At 46.6% G+C, this 16,350-nt stretch overlaps 2 protein-coding genes across 4 annotated transcripts in view; one reads left to right on the top strand and one right to left on the bottom strand.

Moving 5' to 3' along the window:
- MYBBP1A (MYB binding protein 1a) overlaps positions 1–3,354 on the top strand; it is a 53,023-nt gene extending 49,669 nt beyond the window's left edge. Inside the window, 3 exon segments of the mRNA XM_065036487.1 lie at positions 556–657; positions 1,749–1,873; positions 2,695–3,354. Coding sequence (XP_064892559.1) covers positions 556–657; positions 1,749–1,873; positions 2,695–3,235 — 768 coding nt within the window. The 3' untranslated portion in view covers positions 3,236–3,354.
- A 3,891-nt stretch (positions 3,355–7,245) lies between these two features.
- Positions 7,246–16,350, bottom strand: part of LOC102091424 (sphingosine-1-phosphate transporter SPNS2) — a 122,870-nt gene continuing 113,765 nt past the window's right edge. For all 3 annotated transcript variants that reach the window (XR_010467277.1, XR_010467276.1, XM_065036503.1), the window contains 2 exons: positions 12,215–12,261; positions 7,246–10,602 (listed from right to left, as the gene is read on the bottom strand). Coding sequence is in view for 1 of the 3 variants with exons in the window: in XM_065036503.1 (XP_064892575.1) it covers positions 12,219–12,261 (43 nt within the window). In the remaining 2 variants the exon portion in view is untranslated. The remainder of the gene's footprint in view (positions 10,603–12,214; positions 12,262–16,350) is intronic.

Raw genomic sequence — 16,350 nt, 5'->3', positions numbered from 1 at the left:
CATAAAGGAAACACAAAGAGATGAGATTTTTCTCTCAGTCATTTCAGTGAATTTAAGCTTGATTGACAGGCCCTGTTCTAGTGCTGGCAACTGGGATTTCCTAGGCGTAAGTGTTAATGGATTTTTGCATTAGCGCTTTATGTGTAAATCCCAGCTTCCTCAGCTGAGTAGCTGTTGTCCCCAGGTGAGTCTGTTGTCTGGCAGCCTCCTGGCCTTTCCAGGGGACAATATCGCCTGTCCTCTTTGTCTCCAGGAGGCAACAACATCTCCAGTTGTGCTTTAGCTTAGAAACTCAGGAGAGCAGCAAGGGTTGTGGCTTTGTGGTATGCTTGCTCTTATTTTCTCCAGTTGTTTCTTAATTAACCTGGGCATTACCAGCTTCCACCCTGTACCCTCTTGAACATTTCTAGATTCAGTGTGGTTTGTGTTCCAGAGTTACTTCGGTGTCAGGTTAATCCTGTCAGTCATTACTCATTTTCTACTTTCTTCTGAGAGGAGTGATTTGTTTCGCCATTTAATGTGTGCTTTTCCTCCATCTCCTCATTTAATTTGCAGAGTTTGAAAATGGCTGGCGTGTGTGTCCTGAAGGCTGAGAAGGAGAAAGTTGCCAAGAGCTTGGAGCTGTTGAACTTCCTCCTCAAAAATGTGACAGAGCAGGTGAGTGCGTGACCTGATGTGCTGCAAATTATTCTTCTGAATACCACCAAGGCCTCTCTTAAATGTCATTCTTGGATTTTACATTGCGACTGCTCCATCGCTATGTCCCACCTCATTTCTTACAGAAGGTACCCCTGGAAGGAATGCCTGGCTGGATTTGAGGACAGAAAAGCCCTCATGTCTGAATAAGTGACCCATAGCTCTTGTGAGCTGATCTCTAAGTGCTCATTGAAGGGTTTGTGCAGTGTTCCTCAAACATGTGTGACATCTTCTTATCAGCAGAAACACAGCCTGGGATACAGTGAGGGCGAGCTGGGTTTTGTCCCAGGTGATTGCTCTGTCCTCTCCACTGATTTTTAGTTTCCAGAAACTGGGACCTACCCAGAAGCTTTGGGAGCAGGTGTGAAGCTTTGTTCTGAGGCTTTGTTTTCCATAATAAAAAATGCTTTTCTGAACATGAGAAGATTTTCTATAGGTGACAAAGTAAGTCTTCAATGTGGTCTTATTTACTGGAGCAAAATACCACAGGCAGCAGAATTGCTGAAGACCAGTTTCCTACTGATAAGCACTGAACTCACACCACAGCCTGTTTCTTTGTGAAGACCTAATAGGAAAGTGGGTGGAGGAGAGAGATTATTCCCAAGGCTCTTGCAGGAACTGAATAGCCTTTGAGAGACCCCTTTTTGTCTGGTTTTACTGGAATTATCCAGTGGGTTGTGGAAGAGGCAGCCAGAGGCAGCATGACTGTATTCTTAAGAAACCAGACTGAAAATGCTGCTGCTTTTCTTTTGGATAGGTACATAGCTATGTGTCTCCTTCCCCCTCTTCCCAGCCATGGAGTGAAAAGGAAAGAAGACCAAAGGACCTTTCAGTCCCTTTTATGCCAGTACAATTCCAGCTGTTAGACTCAAGCCTCTCGTGCTAGAGACCCAGTTTTCAAGCAAGCCCGCTGCAAATGGTCTCAGGGCAGCAGCTTGGAGAAACGAGGCAGGATTGGTTATTCCTGCCATAGCCTTATCCCAGGATGGCCTGTGCCCAGCTGCTGTGAGGGCCTCTTCTGCACTCTGATTGTTTGTATTTGCCTCTTGCAGAAGCTGCATGTGAACTTGACGGAGTTGGACAAAGTGCTGGTAGCTCTGAATCAGCCGGAAGGCATTGGGAAGTCGGCACGTCTCGACGCTCTCTACTGGAACGTCATGCGCTGGCTGAATTACACGTACGTACGCTTGGCATTCTGGCTTCTTGACTTGCCTGAGGGACTGCCTGCCTGTCCTGCTTGTCCTCATTGATGTGGGGAGGTAGGAAGAGGAGAGAAGCCAAGGCACTGAGCTCAGGCTGGAGTTTGAGTTAAATGGAGCTCTTGGGTTGAAGTTGAAATAATGTGGTGGTTTGCTTGTTCACAGCAATGCTGGGCTTATTGTTCCTTGTGCTTACATGCTTAGAATTGGTCCTTGATGGGAAGAGATTGTAAGGCATGTCTGATATCTGATCGTCTTGTCTGTAGAGGACTGAGCTGGTGCAAAGCAGCATGGACTGGGTGGTGGGGAAGGTGCTGATGGACCCTCTTGGAGAACAGCAGCAGCAGTGGCTTTCTTGCAGCAGTACAAAGGCTGCCTAGATGAGAATGGAATGGTCTCTTGGGGGTTCTTGCTGGAAACCTCTTGTGACTGTTAGCACAGTGGAGGCCTTGCCGGGGCTGTCACCTTGCACACACAGTCTCAGTAGCCTTGCACGAGGCCACAGGTGGGTGCACTTGAGAAGGTGTAAGTACAGCGTTACCTGCTTCTGTGGAATGGGGATTCTTCCTCAAGTCTCTATATGACTTCTTGAGTCCTGGTCCAGCTCTGGCTGTTCATTTAACCAGTCCCTGTGCAGACTGAGGACAACCTCCAGGGATCACGCTCATCCTTGCAGCATGCCTGTGCTTCCTGCACCTTTCTTCTGCTTCTGCCTGTTTGTGGATTGCCTGTAGCACAGATCACACTGCTCCCTGGCTGTAAACTAAGTTGCTCTTGATTTTTGGCATTTTCTCTGCAGGAAGCCCAAGAAAGAGAAGACAGCCAATAAGCCTGTGAAGGATGCGGAGCCCCTTAAGCGGAAGAAAAAAGGCTTCCTGCCAGAGACCAAGAAACGCAAAAATCGCAAGAAAGGTATCCAGGAGAATGGGGTAGCACCAGTAGCTAGTGAAGATGGAGAACCAGCAGCCCCAGAGGAGCAGCCCCCGGGAACCGAAACACCCAAGCAGAAGAAAGGCCTCGTGTCTGGTGGTAGCAAACACAAGCATCGAAACAGAGGCATCAGGGAGAATGGAGTGGCAATGGTGGAGAGCAGGGAAGAAGCTGTTAATGGAGCAGATGCTGTAGCTGGCAAAAAGAAGAAGAAAAAGAAGAAGACTAATCTGAACAGGAAAAGAAAAGGTGATGCAGGCAATGAAGCTGAGCAGGTTCCAGCTGCAAAGAAAACCAAGGGGAATATCAGCCAGGAGACTCAACAGAAGCAAGGCAAAGCCAACCAGCAGAAGCAGGGCAAAGCAAAGAAGAAAAGAAAAGAGAATAAAGCTCCAGTGCTGCAGGAGTAAACTCCATGGACTTACCCGGGCCTGGCATGGCTAGCAGGCTCAGAGGACTGTTTTAATATCTTTTATAAGTATAGTTTTTATGTCCTCCATGACCTTAAATAAACCTTCCATGATGCTGAGCGTGGAAGCTGCAGGTCTGACTTGTGTGGAGAGTTCAGCTGGAGAACAGGGAACTTTAGCAGGCCACACACCCTCCCGGCTCGGGTAGATGCTCTCTCTCTTCTCTGGCAGTGCCAAACAGCCTGTGCTTGGGAGCACAGACTCCTGTCTCCACAATTGCCCAAGGCAGAAGTGAGAGCCTTGTGTGGGTGTCTTGGGAAGCTGCAGCAGGTGCGCAGGCGCTGCTGAGTTGTGTGGTTCAGCCCTCTGGGAGGTGCAGAAGTAACCCCTAAAGGCACGTTTCTGTCCTGCCCAGGCCCAGCAGTACTCGCAGCTTTTCCAGTCTGGAAGATGCTGACTCTTTTAAATGCTGGGAGTTTAAATGGGCTTGTACCTGGGAGTTAAATGGGTTTGTACATGCATATTCTGGGGTCAAGTATATCCAATTTGGCCACTCAGATGTCACCAGTAACTACCGTGGCTTGCCTTTCCTGCCTGTTTGCTGCTGAGTGCAGGAGAGGTGATGGCACAAGGGACATCAATAAAGCAGTGAAACAATTGAAATGGTTGATTGATTTGCTGGTCTGCCAGGCCAGCAGGGGCTGTGCAGCTGTGCAAGGCACCTGTTACCAGCAGGTTTACTACAGTCTGTGAAGGTGACTCCTTGGAGCTGCATCTGCTTATTTATCCCCAGGCTCCTGAATGCCATCACCCCTTTGTTCCCAGCCAGGAGGTTTTGGCAATTGTTGTTGCCAGTCTTGTCTCCAAGAAAAAGGGTGTCTCTGCTTCAAAGGGGCCTGTTGGCACTGGGGATGCTGCTCTGCCTCTGCCATTTAATGTTGAAAGCTGTTTCATTGCCTCGTTAAAACCTCAATCCCAGCTAAACCCCTCCAGATGTCTCCCGAGTGGTGACTTTTGGTATAATATGCAAATGCAGCATACAAGAGGCCAGCCGGTCAGGGCCATCCATGTTTAATGATCCGGAGACGCTCTGAAGAGGAGCAGGGGTTTCAAATCTGAACACTGTCTTCACTAACGATTTCTTTGCTTCTTCTGTGCTTGTAAGTAGGACAGCCTGGGACTTCGTACCACTGCCCCTGCAGAACCAGAGGAGAAACAGCATGCAGGTGTGGTGGGTGGGAAGCAAGGTGAGCACACAGGTATGAGAGGACAGCATTAGAGCCCACGGGGCTGTCTGTTCAGACGTGCAGCGGGGCAGCAGCTTGATTGTGTCATGGGAGCTGAGCCTGGTGGAGTTTCTGCCCCATAGAGCTTGCTGAGTTGTTTTAAGGAGCTCTTGGGTTTGGAAGGGACCTCTGGAGAGCATCTGGAGCCCACCTGAGTGTGAGCTGGGGCCATGGAGGCAGCATATCTGCCAGGGCCACAGAGGTTAAGAGTCCATGCAGATCGGTTTGTCACTGTCCTTTAGCGAAGAGACCGGGGAAGGACAAAGCGGGAGGCTGCAGCTGTGCCAGCCATTGCTTCTGACAGAGGTGGCAGCTGGAGGGGTTGACTTTGGCCTCCCCCTTGCCAGTGTGGAGGCTGCTGTGCTAGTGTTCTGATTAGTCTTCGGCACTTGCAGAGTAGTCAAGGGGAAAAGGGACAGGAAGGCTGGAAGGCATTGTGCGATTTGTGCTCTGGTAACAACTTTTTTGCAGTTAAATTACCTGACTTTAGAGTGGCTTTGATGCACAGTTTATAGAAAGCAGTCACTAATCCACCAAGTCAAATCATGTTTCGCAGGCTCTTATTTGTGCCTTTTAACAATTGCAAAGGTTTCATTTTGCTTGATTTCATGTCCTGTCTATCACTTGACCTTTAGGGCTTTAGGGGATAGAGCAGGTTTTGATTTTAATGAAGCCTTTCCAGCTGTCCTGTGCACAGAGGCTCTTTGGCAGCCATAAGAGCTCAAGGGTTCTTCTGAATACAAGAAAATAGCTGCGGGCCCTGGACAACGAGCTCAAGGCAGCAACTGCTGGAGCTGGGGCTGTGTCCCAGGCAGGGGGAGGCCTGGGAGGAGCAGGGCTGTCAGCCACCTTTCCCAGTCTGGTGCCTGCTGCTTGTGTAGGCTGTAACTCTTTTAACCTTTGACTTTTTGGTCCCAAGGTGCATTAAGACTCTTCCTGCTGCCTATGACTGGCAGAAGAGCCAGTGCTGAATTGCTAGTGGAGGGTTTGGACAGGGCATTGAGCCTGGGAGGAGGCTGGCTGAGCTGTGAAGCTGGGCAGTAAAATGTGCTTTTCTGCAAAGGGGATTAAAAAATCCACCTGTCTCCCTTCTTTGCAGATGAGATCAGTCTATGGCTTTGAAATCTCTGCCATGGCAGGATCCCTGCCTGCTGTTTGTCGAGACAAATGGTAGCTTAGCCATGTTGCTAATGAGGCTGGTGGGGAATTAGCCACCCTGTAGCGGTGGGATCGTGGTGATGCAGGAGAAGCTCTGGGGTTTACTGCCAGGACCATGTTCCCGTGGGGTGGGAAAGTGTCGTACAGCACTGGCACTGATGTGTCACTTGTGGCCAATATGCATTACTGCTAAGTGGCAAATATAGTGGCTGTGATCAACTCAGCAGCAGCCAGGCCTCTTCCAGAGAAAAAATGGCTGCAATAGCTTTTACTTTGAAGTGTGGGACAACAAAACCAGTTTTTTCTGAGTTGTATTTGCTGCCAAGACTTGAGTCCCAAGCTTGTTCCCAGCTGCTCCAGACTTAAATAAAATACAGCCTGGCACAGGCTCAAGATGTACCTGGGAGACACCTGGAAGACAGGGCAGCCACAGGCCTGGTCTTGTCATCAGCAATACCACTGCAAGTCCAGCATGCAGAATGGTGAGTTGTTTGGGTTTTTTTTCTTTTCTCCCTTTCTTAGGCAAAGCAGAACCTGTCCTAGTGGCAGCAGGACTTGATGGTGACATTACTGTCTAAAAGGATTAATTCCTTATAATCAGAAACACCAAGGTTGGTTATATAAATTGGCTCAACATGGGGTTTTATCATGGTTTGTGGTGTTCTGCTTTGTGCTGAGAGACTAGAGAAACCAGTCAGGTCCCTGTTTAGTGGGGAGGGTTGAGCAGCACATGCTGGGGTTGGCAGATGTTCCCAGTTGCTTGGTACTGATTTGGCTGGGGGCAGTGACTCTCCCAGCAGCCTGATTGTGCTGTGAGGGGTGTCCCGGGCTGCTCAGCCAAGTGGAGCCTCAGCACCCAGAAAATGGTGTCACCTTATGGCTCTTATTGGCAGGGGAAAATCTGCCTACAGGTGTTTCTTGCTGACTTGCATGTGTTGGTCATCACATGTAGCCACAGAGAGGGCTGAATCAACTGCTAGCGAGGTAAATATTGTGTCCTCTTAAGCATATTTTTAAATGTTAAAACTTTAAAGTTTTATTTTGAATTAATATACTACATATACATTTTTGCCAGGGACTACAGGATGTGGTTGCAGTGTGTTGGGAGTCGATGAGGAGTGAAAGAGGTGGCCATGCAGTCAGGACATTTTCATGGCCCCTTCCTGCTTGTATTCCTGAGCACCCAGCCCAGAGCTGCCACCACACGAGGTGTCTTCATGAGTCAGATCAACCCAGTCTTTTAGCCGTCACATGTGTCATCGCTGTGCAGTGAGGAGCCTCAGAGGGGACAGAGCAGGACCCTGTGGCCACCGCTGGCTCCAGGCAGCCAATTCAAAGGGAAAAGGAGGTTGTGACCCCCTCACTCACCCTCTGCTCCTTCCAGCCCTCCCTGCTCCTGGTGTTATTCTTGAAACGAGCTCTGGGCAGGCTGGTGTCCAGGTGGGTTCTGTGCCATCCCCAGCCAAGTGTCCCTGGCAGGAGCTGTCCCCGGGACCAGCCCTGCAGCAGCATCCACAGGAGTGCGCGGCCAGAACGAGAGGGGACACAGGAAAGGGAGCCAGGAGGTATGTTTTAAATACTTTTATTTCTTAATTTACATAAAGGTATATATTTGGCTTATTTATCTGTTTTTATACTCTGAGATTCACAATCAATTGCGCTTAAAAAATAAAATAGTCATTTGCTTCTGAAAGAAATCAGAAAACTATTTTATATTTGTCCCTTGTATAACAAGAAAATATACTATATACTCCCGTACATCACGTAGCAAAAGTGATCGTAAGTGCTGTTTTACCAAACAATCAAGCAAACGGAGAAGACAAACAATTAGGATGGAAGGTGCAGAGAGGAACTCTGCTCCCCAGAGTACAGCCAGTCCTTTGTAGGGTTTACTCACGCCGCGGTTCTCTCTTTGCTGGGCTGTGAAAGGGGAGAGCACCGGGGAGGACCCGTCGCAGCCCTGAGGAACAGCGTGAGGCAGTGGGTACCAGGGAGTCGGGGCAAGACACAGCAGCTCCTGTTTGTGTCCTCTAATTTTCAGACATTCACATGAAATTATTTTGTGTGCAAGAGATCAGTGGCTTTAAAGGTACTTCTGTCCTTATTGGGACTATTTAATTTTGTGTTGAAGTTTAGAACCACAAAGATATACCTGATGACTTGAACATCTACTTAAGTGATGAGGTGGAATCTTGCTTAATTTGGTGTGATGGATACTAAAATATGTGTATTCTTTTTTTAAAAATTAATTATCTTTTCCTATTAACAGCCTTTCTTTACAAAAACGGAAATACTAATTTTAATGAGGGTTCTCACTCAGCTTGGATATAAGGAATATGCATTCATTCTAGACTTCTCATTCCAGAAACACTTCCTGTGTGCATAACAGATATTGTTCCACTGCTCCACAAAGTCAACAACCAACTGGCCCAAACAGCTTCTGAGCCTGGTTACATCCACACCTGCCTAAATCGGAGTCATAGAGGAAACACGCATGATAGTCCAGCACCAGTATAATAAAGTACTCTAAGTCTTTAATAATGGGGAACTTCTGACCTCTACTAGAGTACAGAAACAAACCATCATGTGTTTATACAGCACCTCAGCAGCACGTATCTCAGCTTTCCCTTCTGTTCCTCTCCTCTGAGCTGTCATAGCTCTGCTTTGGCTTCCCTCTCAGCCTGGAACACATGGGAGCAGGGATTTGGGGATCCCTTGGTGTGAAACTGCTGCAGGTAGGACTCACTTCTCCCTCCCTTGCTTCCTTCCCTCTTTCCTCGTTAAAAAGAAAGCCACAGCAATTTCCTTCCTCTGCCCAAAAGCTAAAGCTGGCCTCCTGTAACTGCGCTGTGCTTCTCTAACAGGGCTGGGGCTTGTCATGAACAGGGAGAGCTACCCAAACTACAGAACACTGAAGTTCCCTTTCATTGTTGACTCCTGAGAATTAAGGTTAAGGACAATTCCTAATCTCTGAAGTCGAGCAGGAATGCTTCATTTTGTTGACACTAAACGCAACTTATGAAATGTGGCTAATCTTCTTTGGTCTCTGAGATGGAATGACTGATTGTTAGGTTGTTTTTTGTTTCTTTTTAAACAGCTTAATAAGAAATTTCTTAATGGGAATCAGAAATTCATGTGCCTTTAAAGCCAAGTGTTTGGCTCCTAGACTACAGAGGCGTATTTCCCCTACACATGTAAATAGTGGCACGAGGTGGGAAATGAAGCACAGTTTTGGATTTGCTTTGCTTTATTATTTCTAGCACCCACTTGCTGTTCTGCAGAGGATGCCCAGGCACTCAAGGAAAATTTCTGGCTCTAATTGTTTAGCCAAATCTTAAAGCTATTGTTAAGGTGTTTTATGTGACAGAGCAACCTTTGCAGAAGAGTTCTGCGGAGTCTGATGAAGTGGAAAGGCTCACATTGTTACAGGAGTCACCTCAGAACCCATCTGCTTGGGCACAGACTGGTTCTGTGGTGAGTACTGACCAGTTCACTGGTACCTGGAATTACTGACCATCTCCACTACAGTGCTGTCCTAGCACATCCTGGACGTGAATGGGAGATAAACCCCAGAGCTACTAACGGTACCTTCCTGTGTCTGTGAACAAACTTAGGCCACAATCAGACAGCCAGCTGCCAGACTTAATTCACATCCAGTCCCAGTTTGGCATTTTCTTTGCTGATTTAGTCCTACTTGCAGCACACCTGCAGCCACTTGTTAAGCACAAGTGTGAGCTGCATTCACCTGTTTGAAGTGTGTGCTAAATGGGAGCAGAGTATCTAAACTGTGGGAGACATCTAGACAGGAAAAAGAGAAAAGTCTGGGACTGGGGATGGGCAGGCACTGAACCTCAGCATTGTTCCAAAGGAAACGGTGACAGTGGAGCATCAGCCACCTGCTTGGAAAATACTGACAGAGGGAGAATCAGCACTGACAATACATGTGATGTGATGTGATATGCATGTAAACAATACGTGATGTCACTGGCACAGCAGGATTGCACTACCAGGTCCCAGGTAAAGCCATTCAGCCAGATGGATTTTGGTATTTTAAAAACCTGTGAACCTCCTAGGCAAGCCTGAGTTTAGCATGTTGTGCAAACTCTACAGCCCCTAGGTATTTCTGTCCAAAGTTCTCCCGGGCCTTTCTGTAACAACCACCACCAGCACATCCAGTGCAGTGAAACTCTCTCTTCTGTCCCATTGCTCAGCCTTAGGTGACAGGAGTCACCGACGGGAACTCTTCCTATGGTGCCCTTGCAGGGCCAGGGAGCGGGGCACTGAGATGAGGAGAGCTGTGGATGTTATTCATGTCTGGTATGGTTGCACAGGCAGCTCCAGATTTTAAATGTTTAAATAAAAACTGTTTATCTAAATATATATATATATATATATATATAAAATCTAATGTCTTCAGCAGAGATAAAGCATCTTATGACATATTTAAATAAAAAATAATAATCTGAATTGAGCCTTCAGTGTTAAAGAAAAGGTGATGTACAGAATAGGTCCCCAATAGTGCAGTCTCGGGGTGGGGGAGTGCTGACAGAACAGCAGCATTCGGTAGGACGTAAGTTGCCCTATAAATGATGCGGACTTCGCTGGCTACAACTAAAACCATATACACAATCTACAGTCACTCACTTGGGTAGCACATTGTGGGTCCAGTTGCTTCCGATGCTCAGAGGAACCTGTGAACGTCCTTTTGCTCAAGAGTTACGTGTGTTCCAGGGTGCCTTGCTCATCTCCTGGTGCCTGACCCCGCAGGCTGGACTGGTGTGATCAGTCTGGTGCTGGATAACCCTTCCAGGGGGGTGTGGAGCTGGAGGATCCACTGGTTTCCAGTACGGAAGGGCTTTGAGCTTGAGATTGGTGTGGTGGTGGTAGGACCAGGAGTCCACATGTTGTTTCCTTCACTGGCAACTGCAAAGACAGACGAGAAAAAAGGTGGTTAAGGGGGTAGAGACAGGAAGGGATTGGTAATGGTGAACTGTTGTGGCGGAGGCCCCTCGCTTCCATGCAAGTTGGAGACTAGCACATCTTGGCCAGTCTGGAGACAGCACTTTGGGATGTACTGAATGCTTTTGGAACTGGAAACACAAAGATGCTGTGATCCAGGCAAAAATCTGCCCAAGGAAATGAACCAGTAGCAAGTTTACACTCCTGTCCATACTATGAACCAGTAGCAAGTTTACACTCCTGTCCTGTGCATGCTGTGGCATATCTAAGGGGCCAGCAGCTTTCCGAGATTAAGTGGAAAGGCTAACTAGTTCTTTTTCTGCAGGATTTCCTGTGAGAGGTTCTGTGCTCCATGTTATGCAGGAAATTGCCCCTGACCTTAAAAATTCAGTGACTGCTGGGTTATAGAAAAACTCCCTGTAACAATGGCCTGGTTTCTCTCAACCTGTGTAAAACTGGGCTGAAAACAGAAGAAAGTACAGTGAAAAACCTAGGCGTGCACAAGACCTGAGTGTTCAGTGTTTTATGAGGCAAGTCTCTGCAATATCACCTCGTATTTGCTCCCAGATTTATTTAGGCTTAAAAAAACCTCAAACAAGGAACAAAAAAACCCACAACAAACCAAAAAATTACAAGCAAACCCCAACAACACACACAAAACCAACCAAATTTTGTCTAAAACCTCCTGATAGATGACAACATGTGAATACGCATCCAGTCCAGAGACCGCAAGGTACAGGCAGGCCTATGGAATCCTTAGCCTATACCAGAATATCCTTCCCTCCGTGGAAATAACACATCTGCTGTACTAGAGATTGTCTTAAATCTTTTCCCCCAAAAGGCCGTTCTTAAATGTGCTATTGAGTTCTGATTTTATTATTAGTCTTTCAATGCATTTAATTTATGGGAAAGAAATCTCCTCTTCAAAAAACTTGGTTTAATTAATTTTGGCTACAGTAAAATGCTGGGAAGTGTTTATCAATCGTTGCAGCTCTGAGCTGCAGCACGGTGGCTGTTGGTGAGTGATAAGAACAGCGTGAACATAAGGGAGAAGAAAGGGCAGCAGGAGTGGGACTGTCCCTCGGCTCCCTGCCAAGGCCTCAGTTCCGTCACCCTGCACCGGGGGTGGCAGTGGGGACAGTTCTAGCAACAACATACAAATTGATGTGCCGCCAGAAAACATTCTTCTGCAGAAAACTGGGAATATGCTAAGAATGGTCATTTGACAGCGAGCAGCTGTTGGACTAAGAGCAATGCGGCCGCAGGTTTTATGAACACAAGATGTGTTCTCAGTCTGGCCACGGACAATCACACCTTCATGGTCAAGGCAAGAGGGGCTGCATGGCCTGGGCTGCTCCAGGAAGGGAGCACCAGGTTTCTGGAAGCAACTCGGTGCAAAAAGGACACTTGAGTTGATCCCTGGTTTCTTGTTCTTGATTTGCTCCAGTTTAAGTCAAGGTGCAGACCAGGGCTGTCTAATGTTAACATCTTCCCAACTTAAAAGGAAATAAATGGCTTAACAGGGGTTTGGAGCGGAGGGGTAGCGTGGAACCAACTGCTGGTTTGGGTCACTCACCGTCTCAGACTTTCACAGAGGCTGGTGGCATCACAAGCTGATTCACCCTGGTGAAGGGAAAACAAAAGTGACATGTGAGAGCTGAATTAGCCAAGAAACAGGCTCCTAAAAACATACCAGCTATTAAATTCAGGTTCCTGTTGCTTAACAGGTTCTAAAGAGATAAGACGTTAATAACTGTCCTGCACAATGGTATAAAACTGAAACCTTTCACAGTGGTGTCTGATAGCGATTCTGACAATTGCTGGAACATGCCAAGTAACATTGCTGACACTAATTGACAAGGATTTGGGAAGGTCCCAAAGGCATTCAGACATCGCAATTGTTTCCCTAAGCCCGTAACAAGACTGTTTATACAGTGCCTGTTAAATGGTGTCCTTCAGCCTGACAGCATAAATGTAAACAGTCACCGCTGATAAAAATTAAATTAAGAAAAAAGGAGCTGTCTTTTCAGTTTTCAGCTGCCGGAGACCTGCTGCTGCTCCAGACAGCTGCTCCCAAGTGATGGATGGAGTCCAGTGGGGACCGCAGTGTCACCAGCCAGAAGCTGTCCTGCACCTCCTGCTGCTGGGGGAACAGCCCCTCTTGGCTCTGGGGGTCCCCAGGGAAAAAGCTGCAATAATTTACAAAGCGCATCCCTCAGACCTGCTCCTTCTCGTCGCAGTACGTGCCCCGTGCAGTTCAGCTGCTCGGCTGCTCTCCTGCAGCGGCTCATCCCCTCTCCTCCTCCAACAGGAGAAACCTGAGGCACCAAAAGGCTTCTCACACCATCTGGCTGTGCCAAATTACAAATAAACTGAAACGGCAGGATTTTATATCTCAAAGGGTTGCAGCAGGATTTTGCCATCACATACAAAATCACAGCTTCTTTTCAAATCAGTGAAAAACTTTGGCAGGTTTACAGGGAAGATCACAGAAACCATCTCCGCCTCAGGTCCTACCAGGTTAGAACTTCCCAGTGAAACATCATTTTCCTTTGGAAAATGCTGATTCATCAACGCTCATTTGTGTCTCTTCACCCGACTTCATACCTAACCCAGGACACTCTTTTTTTGCTGAAAAGGTACAGTGCTGGATTCAGACGTATTCCGGGATAAAAATTAACCAGTGGAAATCTCTGCCTCAGAAATGGGCCCAGTCCAGCCTACAGCTCTGACCTTCACACCAACCTCACAGAAAGTTTGTCTCCAAGATGCTTAGAAGCCTCTGTGCCCTTTCTGCCTTTCAAGGCTATAAACTGAAATATTTTTGACACAGGAGCTGACCCAAGTTTCTTTGTAGAGTTGCCATTCTTGGTAACCCCACTGCACTGGGCATTACACGGTATTGAACATGGTAAGTGTGCTTTAACTACCAGAACACATCAGAGAGAGAAAACAGATCACCTTGTAACGCTACAGTCACCTTCAGAGGCAGGAATAAACTGATATGGTGTGAAGCTATTAAACAATACCAAAACTTCAGATGTTTGAATGCACTGAAATGTTGTTTCAAAGTCACGGCCCTTAACATGTAATTCATTCCACATTTTTACAACATCCAGAATACAGTTAGTTTGACCATTACTGTCCCTTTAGCACAGAGAACCCACCTGCACTGCTGACGGATGAACACAGACAACTTCCCTTCTTACACTAGTCCTAGTTCAGCCTCCTATAGGATAAAATGTACCTCCCACATAAATACTTATGTTGTCTCCAAGTCATGAGAGTGACTTGTTCTTTGCATTTTAACTCATTTCTCTCAACTCCTGCTTTATCTCTCTTTTACAGATGGGAAGAGAGGCCTAGAGGGGCTAATCCTGAAATGCATTTAGAAGATTTCATGGGAAATTAGACCCCACATGACTTGAGAAGCTGCTGAGGAGAGAAGTGACTTTCAGGGATCACATAGGAAGCTGTGAGCAGAGGAGAGAACAGAAACAGTGTCCCAAATTTTGGGCAGCGTTTGTTGTCTGTGGAGCACTGTGTTGTACGCAGTGGTCACAGGCTTCTGCACAGCCTGATTGCAACCCGGCTCAGCTTACAGGTGGCAGCAGTTTAAATCAAATCTGCTAATAATAAATTTTATATTCTCTTAGGTGGTAAAATGTAGTACTTGGACTTAAGCTAACAAGCCTTAAGAGCATCTAAATCCCTGTTAAAGTCCCACTTGCCTTTCTAATAACGATAATCCCCCACTGAATAGATTGTCGCTTCCGATTTGGGGATATCTGCTGACTAAACATTGGCTCCTAAATCATTCTATTTTCTTTGCAGTGTTTTCTCAAGACTGTGAATGTTTTCATTCCTTGAAAAGAGTGGGGTGGGAACCACTCTGTTATTTCCTGAGGGGGAGGAAACTTATCCAAATTGCCTTTCAAGACCAGGAGCTGTACAACTTTTTCAGTTGTTTTTATGGGCTCCTCCAGCAGTTAAAAATGTGGCTGACTCCTCATAACCCCATCATTTCCTTCCCTGTCAAACCTGAATATTTCTACTAGATCCTATCAAACCATTTCCATGTAGTGTGACAGCATCTATAATTCTGAAGTATTTATAAGACTGTCTGTTCAATATTAAGCTACATGCTCTAGAGCTGTTAAATATTTATACTATGTAAAATGGATCTAATTTCACAGCACCTCAGCTGGTTAGAGAACCGCATAAGAAAAAGAAGATGAATTTAAGATAACAGATGAGCGGCCAGGATCTTTTCCAGGTCAGCCATACTCTACTTTGTTTCAGGAATTGCACAGAGATGATTCTCCAAACGCTCTGTCCCTTTCAGTCTAGCTGGTCACCAAGGCAGCAGATGCTCCAGGTTATGGTTTGTCACGGAGCCGGCGCTGCTCTATAGTTCCCGGCACAATCTGGGCTCTGTGAGGCCTTTGAAGGCGTTTTTGGTGCCCGCATCCAACCCAGGAACGCTCTGTTCCACCCTGCGCCAGCAAGAATAACACCCACACCTCCCTTCTCACCTGCAGCTGTGTCTGCTCCAACAATTCAGAGTGCAGTGAGAAGCAGTGATGGGATATATGTCCCACTGACTGTCCATAAGCTATAGGCTGCTGAATGTTTGAGCTCATGAATTTGCATCTCTGTTCATGAACTCAAACACAAGCAAGAAACAGGACGTCCCAAAGGAGAACACTCTTAGTGTGGGCAGCACCATAGTGCACAAGAGTCCAAGAGAAAGGCTGTGCTTACCCAAAGCACTTGCAAATGCTATTGACACCACTTTATATTAAGTTTCATCATAACTTAAACAACACGTGAATTTTAGTATTCTGCAGATTTCCAAAAGCCCTGTTTTCTTGCTATCTAAACAAGTAAGGCTCTGGCTTTTGTACCAGAGAAACATATTAGGAAATAATGTCCTAATTTTTACAGCCTGCTGTACTTAACATCACTTAACTTTTACAACCAACAATAAAATGCTTCAGTGGGGTCCTTCTAGCCAGCAAATAACTCATGTTTTAACTAGCAGGAACTCACTCAGCAGAGTATTGGGGCTACAGGGGCAGCTCTATCACTGTACTTCGCAGCAACTCCTGACCGTGATTAAGGACCCTTTCACCGGAGAGAATTCTGTGCTTCTGAAGCACCGTGGCTGTTTGAAGCAGCACGTTAGGAAGGGACATGAACAGAACAGTCACTGACACCACCCTTCAGCAGATTCCTCCCTGTCTGAACTTCCTCAGACATTGCTCTGGGGGGTTAAACCCCTCTGAACCGCCTTGTGAACACACCAAAATCAGAAATTTTAGGTGATGAAATGTTCACGTGGCCAGGCATCCTTGAAAGGTCATGAGACTTCACGGCATTACATCTATGAAAAACAAAACATATTTTTCAAATACAGCCAGATGAAGGGTTTTTTTGGCATCAAAGCATTAGAGCCAATGACGCGCTCCACCTGTGCATCAGTGATGGGCTCACTTCACCTTGTTACTGCAGGGATCAACTGCCTTAAAGAAATCCTTGCTGAAGCCAATTGCCAAAACACATTTTAGTAAACAAAGGAGGGAAATGGACACAAGTTTACAGACCATCCCACTCATATTTTCCACCACTGACTACATACTGTCAACACCCTCATAAACAGAGTCAGCTTCAAGAGGATGTAAAGCTTATTCCAATACAAACAGGTAACAC

The sequence above is a fragment of the Columba livia genome, chromosome 20 (genome assembly GCF_036013475.1).
Source record: "Columba livia isolate bColLiv1 breed racing homer chromosome 20, bColLiv1.pat.W.v2, whole genome shotgun sequence".
In the NCBI taxonomy this organism is placed as follows: Eukaryota; Metazoa; Chordata; class Aves; order Columbiformes; family Columbidae; genus Columba; species Columba livia.
This window is presented reverse-complemented; position numbering and strand designations above follow the sequence as displayed.